We start from the raw sequence: 10,114 nt of genomic DNA on the forward strand, positions 1-10,114 counted from the left end.
GAGTCTCTGAGTTCAAACCCCTATTGTTGCTAAAAAGAAAAAAAAAGGAAGGGTAAGTAACTAATAACAAGAGATACCACAGCAGTTCCACCAAGCACAGAACTAGTTTGTAATACATGATAAAAGAAAGGTGGTTGTTGAGCTTCAGTGTGAACCAGGAGGCCAAGTTCTGCCTCACAAGCAAGACTTTCCTGAGCTGCTTCAGCACTGCATTCTAACCTCATTTTGCTGTGACCCACAAGATGACAGGCCATGCTTTGTATACCATGTTTCTACACAGAATTCCTTTTTATTAAAAACTCAAGGTACATAGATGAAATGGAGCTAGGAAAGGAGAGGAGATGGGTGAGATTGGGAGAGATGGGGTGAGAATGATGAAAACACTAATCAAGGTGCATTATACTCATAAACTGACAGGTTGAATTGAAGCCCCTTTGTATATTACTACTTAAAGAGTGTTTAAAATTTTAAAAAAATCATGTACTCATAAACTGATACATTAAATCAAATTTCCCTTGAAAAAATATTTAATAAAATGTGTAAAAATGTATTTAAATAAAATATTTAATAAAAACTATTTAAATAAAATATCCAATAAAAATAAATTTACAACTAAATAAAAAGCTCATAATCCCATTAATCCTCCATTATGCTTTCCACAAAATTAGAATTATAATCTTCAAGGAGCTATGGTTTATGGAGCAAATGAATCGCTACAGATGGTTATGGTTTAATTTTTTTAACTACTAAGTTATTTGGGACAGGCCTTCCTGCGCAGCTATATATATGTTGACAGTGTGTATGTGTTCAGTACTTCCTTGTACTGTGTACATGTGTTGCTGTCTTGCAGGATGCAGGCTGGCTTGTGGGGGTGAAGGAATCGGATTGGCTTCAATACAGAGACCTGGCTGCTTACAAAGGTCTCTTTCCCGAAAACTTCACCCGGCGCCTGGAGTAGGGCTGCAGGTACTATAGAAGGAGCTTCCTGACTGGGTTTGGAACCTCCATGAAATCCTGAAGAGTTCACTTTTGCTATCACACATGGAATAACTTCCACGGTGACACCAGACAAAGTTTAAGAAGACTTATCCACAGAGCATGTGTGAAAAAAAATACATATATATGTAAGAGGGGAGAAAAAAAAGCAAATGAAGGAAAAAGTCTTCACTTTGTTCTCATGTGGTCAATAGCAAGTCTGTGATTGTCTGAGCTGTGGATACTTATACTTGATCCCCTTTCCAGTTCTCTACTAGCTTTCTCCAGGCCAACCCTTTGTTTCTCTGCACCAACAGTGTGGTACCTAGTGGGCACCCCAGAAGCTGTGTTGAAGTGTTCTGTAGTGCAAAGTTATCTGACCCCTGCCCAGGCCGGAGCATGCGTGCGTGCTCTCTCTCTCCTTTTCAGGATTACTGTGTCTCAAACCATACTGCTGAAAATGTTTTCAATGGTCTTTTCCAACCTGCCTCTCTCTACATAGATATGGACACACAAATCACACAAGCTAGTCCCTGTGACATTACACCTATGTGTATGCACAAGATACATAGGTGCTTCCTTTCCTTTCCTTTCCTATCCTCCCCTCTCCATTCCTCCCCTCCCTTTTCCTCCCCTTCCCTTTCCTTCTCTCCCCTCCTCTCCCCTCCCCTTTCCTTCTTTTCTCTTCCCCTCTTTCCATTGTAGCTTTCTGCCTCTCAAGTGTCATTGAGACATGCATTGCTCTTACTCTGTCTGGCATTACAGTGCGGTTTTGCCTGAGGACAAAACCAGCCATCTCATTGCCAAAGCAGTTGACAGTATCTGTGTTTGTTGTGTGCAGTTTCCAGGATGAAGGCAGTTCCAAGCTGCTGCCCCTTTGGACAGAGCAGAGCCTGGTTAGGCAGCTTGTCCAGCTGCTGGATCCAAGGGAAGGCCAGCCCTAGACCAGCAGCTATGTGGTCTTCGCTTCTGCCTTTATGAGATTGGCTAGAAGATGGGGCATATGAATCTACCCCTCCCCCTACAAAAAGAACTTATTTAAAAATAAAAGCTCCTATATTATTTCCACCTCTTTATATTTATGCAAACTCATCTCCATAGAACATCCAAAAATAAGTAAGTGATGTACACTGTTCACAAATCATCTGTAAAGATTATGTTTCAGTGCTGTGTCATTCCAAATAAATCTTTGGTCAATGTCTGATAGTTACCCTTATTCCTTTTGATGAGTCTTTTGTGATTATTTATCTTGGAGTTGTTATTTGTGCAGAACTCTGCTTGTTCTCTTGTTGGGTTGTGCTCCATAGCCATGCCTTGCTCCCTCCCACCTCCATTCCAGTCATTGCTGGTCACTTGGTATCCCTGATCACCAGAAATGACTAGAGCACAAATAACAGCTGTGGAGGGAATCCCCTTAAAGGTGCTGGCTGTGGGGTCCCAATATGTGACTCACACTGAAAGTTTTACAACCTTCATCATCAGCAATTTCTTCCCATGCCAGCTTCATTTATTTTTGGTCACTTTTCTTTCTCGCATGTTATGTTCATAGGTATATTGAACAAAATTAAATCAGGTGGCATAGAAAAGTCCTTTCATTGGACCACTGTTGCTAAAAGATAATTCTTGGAACAAAAATATTTTGTGTTTGTGTAGGCCTTTTCCTGCTGATAGAATTCTATAAACAGTGAGAGCTGGTCAAGAATGTGCATTGGGAAGGGTGTTTGCTATGCTGTGTTTCTGGTTCATGATTCAAACTCTCTTAGTGGGTTACTAAGCTTGATGTTTAAATGTTAATAGGGATATCTATATTATTGACCCATAGATTTACCAAGGCATAACTGACAAGGATGTTGAGGCCCCATGAATTAGCTAGTCCAGTGAAGGAAATAACAAATCGTCACCCAACCCAAAACAAACAATATGAGATTTATAATAGAAAGCCACTCCCAACACTGAAGCTACACATAGAATACCAAAAGCCAGAACCGAAAAATTAGTTCTAAAAATAAAACTCACCAAAGGTTCTGAAAATCCTTTTTTTTCATTTAGTTATTTCATCCTGATTACTGACAATGCCCATTTTTTAAAGATACTAAATATAAGCGATCAATTTCTTTGTTTCAGGAATTACCACGATCTAACAGTTCTCAATGAATTGAAAAAGTAGGTAAGTGGTGAGGCTGTATTGCTACCCTCTGTTATGGAATGAGAGTTCTTTTACATGAAGACTGTGTGGGTAATCCCAGGACATATGGAAGTTCCTTCCACTTTCCCTTCTCAGTATAATTCACATTAACATACCCCCAGCCCATTCTAGGCACAACATTCTGTCATGTATTGGGGAAGTTGTACCTATGTTTCATTGCAAATGATCTGGATCCAGGAAGCCTTTACTGAAGCCTTCACTCCAGAGTCAAATGCTTCTGTTTTTTAAATTAAATTTTATTGATAAGGTGATGTACAGAGAGGGTGTAGTTACATAATAAGGTAGTGAGTACATTTCTTGTCATATTTGTTACACCCTCCTTCGTTTTTCTTTCCCTTCCCCAGTTCAGATAAGAATATGTACAATATCCAGTGTACCAGAATCATATACAGTGACCACAGGGGGTACGTCAAAGTAAATTCACCTAGTACATTAAACATAATGATAACAGTAAAATCCTCCTGTTTCCATCTCTTGGAACTTCCATCTCAAAGCTGCTTCTTATAAGGCCAAACTTGTAGACAGCCTGAGTCAGACAAAGCTGGCAGTTCTTAGGAAGCCTTCGCCCACCTGGCTTTCTTCCCAATGCCAGCTGCAGTCCTTGGACACCTGTGCCCCATGGCCACCTCTGAGCATTTGAATTTATGATGATGCCTCAGACTAGCCAGGACTCCATGAATTGGAGAAGCTCCATGTAGCATTCTGCTGTGGCATTTCTACCAAGGCTCTTGCTCCTACAGTTAGCATGGTGCTGAGTCACTCAGCAAGCCACATCCATCACATTTTGGGCTTCCCAGGGTATGCAGGCTCGCAGAACTCTTTTCTGCCATGAAGGAGCCCTGGGATCAAACCAAGAGGAAAATCTCAGCATTATTCTGTGGCCAATTCCCAAGGGAGGAAATGCCTTTGGGAACTACAAGAATCATGAGAAAATGAGGAATTTAGACATGATGGAGGCTTAGTGCCTTATTCCTCACAGATTGTATAGAGGAGCATCATGAAACCTTCTTAAGACTCTGCTAGTCTTTTCTTGGAACGGAATGAAAATTCTTGTCAACACTATGCCCCAGACTTCGGCAATGAGCAGATCCCACCAGCAGATTTCCCCTGGGAGGGCGAAGCTACTGTCCTCCCCAGCAGGGCACTGCTGCCAAGGAATTGAGTCGATGGAATCACACCATGATCTGGACTCTTGTGGTCAACTTAGAAAAAAAGCTCAGTGCTTCTTTTCATCCTGTAGGTGGCTCTTGGATCCATCTCAGACCCATTGAAAACGACCCTGCCCTGTAGCTTTAAGCCAAGACTGATCTTATTATCCAAAGACAATATTCCTCATGCTACACAGGGAGGGTTGGATGAGTTAGCCATAGGGCCATATAAACTGTTCTTGAATAAACTGAGTGCCCCACTTAAATATTGGGTGGTTCACTGGCAACAGTTTTGTGTGTGTGCTGGTACTGGAGTTTGAACTTGGGACCTAGCACTCTTGCTTGATTTTGTTTTTGCCCAAGGCTGGAACTCATCTCTTGAACCATAGCTCCATTTCTTCCTTGGAGATAAGTGTTTCATAGGTTTATCTGCTAAGGCTGGCTTCAAACCTCAATCCTGAGATCTCAGCCCTGTGAGTAGCTGGGATTATGGGCATAAATCCCCACCAGTTGGTCTAATTATTACACTTTTCAAAGATTGCTTAATGGTGGTCTACATTCACTTTTTCAGCTTAAATAAAAGACAATTGTGATACAACTCTTAAATCTATGTAAGTTGAAACAAAGACTGTATAAAAACCTTGAAGGTTTTATGTTGTGCTTTTTTTCTTTTTTGCAGAAAATCTAAACTTTTTCTTGGTTTCCTGAAATCCAGTTAATATCCAGCCCTTAGCAATATCAGGTCAAATTCTCGGGTTGCCTGATTCCTGTAGGTCGGAGTTCAATGCTTGCCTTTCCTCTGTCAGTCCCCAGTGGGGTGTCTGCAGTTAGCTCATGCCCTACTGAGTTCTAAAGCTGTGTAAATCCAGCCTGATGGAGGAATGCCTTGTCCATCAGAACTTGCCACATGGATGCTACCCTTATGCCTTCTCCCTATCAATAAATATTATTAAATTCTTGGTCAGTTTTTTTTCCTGCTTTCCACATATCTACACATGAGTATCAAGTAAGTTGTGGCATTTGATGCTGCCATAACTGTCTCTGAACTCTCCCTAAGATGCCAGGATATGGAATTGTTTTCCTACCTCTCTGCTGGCCTTGTCTCACCTTTCCTACTGTCATTTCCTTCTTCCTATGGGTGTTGGGGGTAGGGGGGGAGGATGAGAAGTTATGGTTCTCTATACTACAGTTCGAATCCCATCTATACAAGGATTGTTGTTCCCTTTGGAGAAGCCAGACATTGCTCGGAAGGTCACATTTGATGATTCTTCATTCATTAAAGGGTTGCCAGGTTCTGGCTAAGGGTGAGTTCCTATACCCAAGGAAAAATCTATTAGACTTTAACCTGTGCACAGTGCTCTACTGAGGGTCTCTCGTCCTTCAGACTCCTAGGCTCAAGGACTTGGGAGCATGGACTCACGTGATGTCTTCTAGATGATCAACACCTGCCTCAGATTCCTTTAATTTTGGTTCCCTGATCTACTAGGAATCTTTCCCATTGTGAGTGAACATTATGAGGGTACTTCTTGTTTACATCCTGCCTTCCCAGTTTTCTTTGTTCCTACACACACACACACACACACACACACACACACACACACACACACACACACACTCACTCACTCACTTTCTCTGACTAGCAAGCCTAGGACTGCATTCCCTTCAGGGCAGCACTGGAGCTAGACTGGAAGGACTGTATGGGCTACATGGCTACATCACTGAATTTCCCTGCTAGGGGAGGGAGGGCTGGCAGGTGGTAGCAGTCCATGGTGGAGCACAGGCAGCAGAGTGGAACCATGAGCAAGGATTATAGACAGGCATTCAGTGGGTAGATGGCTTGGCATTCTCTTTAGAGGAACTAACACAATGCTATTTACAAACAGCTCTACCATTTTCACAGATCCCAAGGCTGAGGGCATGCATCAGATACAATAGGTTGGGCACCCATGAGCACAAAGGAATGAAGTAAAACAAACAGCAAATATGGTAAGCTACTAAATAGTACATACAACTGGTGCGTATTAGTGATGCAATTAGTGATGAGATGGCACCAGGCACTCAGAAACACAACAAAAACATAATTATGGCAAGAATGGCAGGCAAAAACAAAAAGATTGCAGGCTCTAATGTCTGGACAACCTATCAAAATCTTGTATGTAAGCTCTGGGATTTTCCATGGTGTTTGGACTGATTCTAAATACAGCTAGCTTTGAAGCGTAAGTACTAGTCACTTCCCAGGACACTCATGAGAGTGTCCACTGGATGGCGCTCGCAGAACACAGATGCAAAGAGCACAAAGCCAACCCAGGCTACTGGTCAGAGGCAGGTAAGAATTTGCAACACAGTACTGGGTCAGGTGACTGCAAAAATACCAACACACTGCGCAGAATTCAAACAATACTTCATGGCCCATAACATGCCATCCAAAAGTGCAGGATGCAAACCAAAATTCCTCAGCACAGTCAGAAAAAAAACAGAAAAAAAAATCTACATCTCATCACTCAAATACCACCTTACCAATTCTAATGCATAGAGAGGATGGCCGTATAGGTGCTGGAGTCATAAATATTTTGAGGCAGCCATTGTGGCTGGGAAATAATCAGAAGAGAGGAAGTGAAACAGATAAAAGAGATACAGGGGAGGACAGAATGAAAGATAAACAACAGAGACAGGCAGGGAGGCACTGACTTATGGAAGCATGGGACAGCCATCTGGAGATGGATGTGGAGCGAGAGAGAGACTAAGAAAGCTGAAAGATAGTGGAGAAGGAGAACTGGAAGAGAGATTCAGAGAGAAAGAGATAAAAAGATAAAAGGCGTGAGCCACCGGCACCCAGCCAATAATCACATTTTTTGTGTGAAAAATAATTTGCGAAGTCATTATATTCAATGTACATTATGTAAAAAATGAGCTCTGAGCCAGTTGCCAGTGGCTCACATCTGTCATTCTAGCTACTCAGGAGGCTGAGATCTGAGGATTGCTGTTCTCAGCCAGTCCTAACAGGAAATTCTGTAAGACTCTTATCTCCAGTCAACTACGGAAAACCCAGAAGCAAAGCTGTGGTTCAAGTGGTAGAGCACTAGCCTTGAAAATGCAAGCCTAGATCTATTTACAGATCTAGGTGAAGGTGATTCAGGGTAGTAATAAAGAGGTTTCATCTCAGGATATGACTATGACAATGGTCAGTTTTTAACAAACGAAAACTGAATTGCTAAAACAGACCCTGTCTCCATGGGAGGGAGGCAAGTTTCATGCCAGCACCTGCTTCCTAGACTCTTTCCTCAGCCTGTTCCAGTTCTGTGAGCGCTCCTGGCTCCCTTCCTCTCCCCAGGACTTGCCTACAGGAGGCACAGAGCCATCGGAGGCCCCGCCCCGCCCACATGCCTCTGACCCACAGACTGGCTGACTTTGCAGAGAGCTCCCCAGCTCATGGTCTCAGCTGTGAGTCACTCAGGATAAAGAGCTCTGACAGACTGGTGTAACCATTTGCATTTGATCAGAATTTGAGGAGGTTTTCTGCGCCACTTAACCATCTTATCCTTTCTTTCAAAGACCCAAAAGAAATTGGCATGATGTGGGCTGTAGCCTTATTTCTAGCTTTCCTGCTCCCTGGTAAGTATATGACATAAGTAAATGCTCATGGAATTTTCCTTTCATTTCTATGTGGGAGGGAGGACTGAAAAATTCCTGTTCTTGCTTTCTTACTCATTATTATTTTGTGGATGTTTGGTACCACTGCAGACAGTCAACTGTCTCCCAACTGGAAAGAGAGATTGCGGTCAGTCACCAAGACATTCGGGTCCTCTGTGGCAATCAGTTGTGATGTTCACCCGGTCTTAGCCCCCGTCCACTGGTATCAGGCTATGGAGGGGAAGGCCCCACGATACCTTCTTGTCTATGACATCTTTAGATCCACTGCTGTGGTGGACTCTGAACTCAGTCCAGAAAAATACCATGCTTATGAAGGGATAGGAAGGAGCTGCAATTTGGTGTTACGAAATTTGGACAGGAGTGATTCTGGCATGTATTACTGTGCCACTTGGATTGGCACAGTGGTGTAGCCCTGTCTCCATCTATGCTGAAAATGTTTTTGGCAGCTGCTGGGGTTGGGGGTGGACAATCAGCCAGAATTTACTTCCTGCCCTTGATCTCCCTGGATTCAGAACAAAGGAAGCCCTGAGACCCACCTTCCACCCATATCTCACATCCCACTCCATACCTCAGCTGTATCTGCCCCTAAATGCACCTCAGGACATCTCTAGAGACAAAACTGCCACCTCCAAGCCTTGCACACACAGCATGGCTGGGAGTAACTTCCTTACAGGCACAGGGAAAGGCCCATTCACCCTGTCACCCAGGACTCACAAAGTCATCAGGGTGGATCTATTGCAGGAGAGGACAAGGAGAGTGTTATGTTGGAGAAATGCAATGGAAGATAAGAAATCTGAATGAATGTGGCAAAGATTCAATACTTGAGAATCTTTTCAATGCTTTCATTAATTGAGGAAACTCCATATGATAGGCTTTAGAGTCTCTTTTTAAAATCCATATTACACAGAATACATATTACACAGGTTGAAATAAAGCAGGCAATTTACTCCCAAGATGTGTGTCAATGTACAATTGAGCACAGTGCAGGTGTATGTATATTGAGTTAAGAAAGTATCTTACCTTGAACTTGTTCTTCAAAGTAAGTATGATGCTTAAACTTAATTCTGTCTTAGCACACATCAAGAGGATTCTTGTATGTTAGGTGATCGTGTGTTGAGTCACACAGTAGATTCCTCAGCTATTGAAGTCCTTTCTATACAGCAACCTGATGAATCATTCTGTCTGTGTTCCTGTACAGTAGCTGGTTAAGGAGGATCAGGGGCCTGGCTTGGGGAAGAAAGCCCTGCTGACAGATAGAGCAGTTCTTTCCTCCTGGAGTTTCAGGGCATAGTTCATGTGTCCTGGAAGACAGACATGCATAGGAAGAATTTCCCATATGCTGGACAGCAGTGTCATGGAATGCCTTCACTGAGGAAGCAGAGGTCATGGTAACAGGTGTTTTCAGGATTCAGCATTCTGGCAAGAGATCCTGGTCTTGGTGCTGATGCACTCTGTAGATGGCTCTTTTGGAACGTGATGAGGAAGAAGCCTGGCTTACATGTCATGTGTCATGACATAGATGTGTCAGAGCTGCCCTGGAACTTAGAAGAAGGAATAGAAGTGTGAGAAGTAGGTAAGCTAGAGCGGACTTTCTAAGGCCACGAGAGCTCATGGATGACTGTTCTTCCTGGTCATGCCCAGAGAAGTGTCCTAGTTAGGACAACCAGGATGCTCTAAGAATCCTGAAGCACCTTAGTGGAGGCTGTTCTAAAGGTGATGCTGCTACAGAATTCATCCCCAGCGTAACAAGAGATATCCTGATTCCTCACAGGATCCTTATAGACACACATAGTCCAAAGTACATTAAGACCAGAAAGTGATCTTTGATTTACAGAAATCCGTAGCAATGGCAGATACATCCTGTTTCTAGAGGTCAAGTATGAGTCTCAAGGTGCTGTTTCCTTCCAGCAGCAGCAGGACAATTTGAATGGAACTGAGGTGCTGCTCTCTGACCAACTTTCATTTACTTCTTTCTTTCTGGATACCTTGAGGGTGTTGATCTGAATTGCTCTAGCCCCCTGAGGCTGAGAGGACACCCCCTTGCTCTTTATCCACTCTGTCCTACTCTACTGATGTCCCCTAATGTGTGTCTCGTTGAGGCCACCATGACACACAGAGTTATATGGGGAAGATG

The 10,114-nt window shown here is 43.1% G+C and overlaps 1 protein-coding gene and 1 gene segment (V, D, J or C); both read left to right on the top strand.

Moving 5' to 3' along the window:
• Nucleotides 1-1,615, top strand: part of Amph (amphiphysin) — a 142,265-nt gene extending 140,650 nt beyond the window's left edge. The window contains exon 20 of the mRNA XM_048339447.1: nt 851-1,615. Within this exon, the coding sequence (XP_048195404.1) occupies nt 851-958 (108 nt within the window). The 3' untranslated portion in view covers nt 959-1,615. The remainder of the gene's footprint in view (nt 1-850) is intronic.
• Nucleotides 1,616-7,832: 6,217 nt separating this feature from the next.
• LOC125344661 lies at nt 7,833-8,390 on the top strand. The segment is given in 2 exon segments: nt 7,833-7,941; nt 8,071-8,390. Coding segments are annotated over 2 exon segments (363 nt in total).
• The last annotated feature ends 1,724 nt before the right edge of the window (nt 8,391-10,114 follow it).

Source organism: Perognathus longimembris, chromosome 2, assembly GCF_023159225.1.
Source record: "Perognathus longimembris pacificus isolate PPM17 chromosome 2, ASM2315922v1, whole genome shotgun sequence".
NCBI lineage: Eukaryota > Metazoa > Chordata > Mammalia > Rodentia > Heteromyidae > Perognathus > Perognathus longimembris.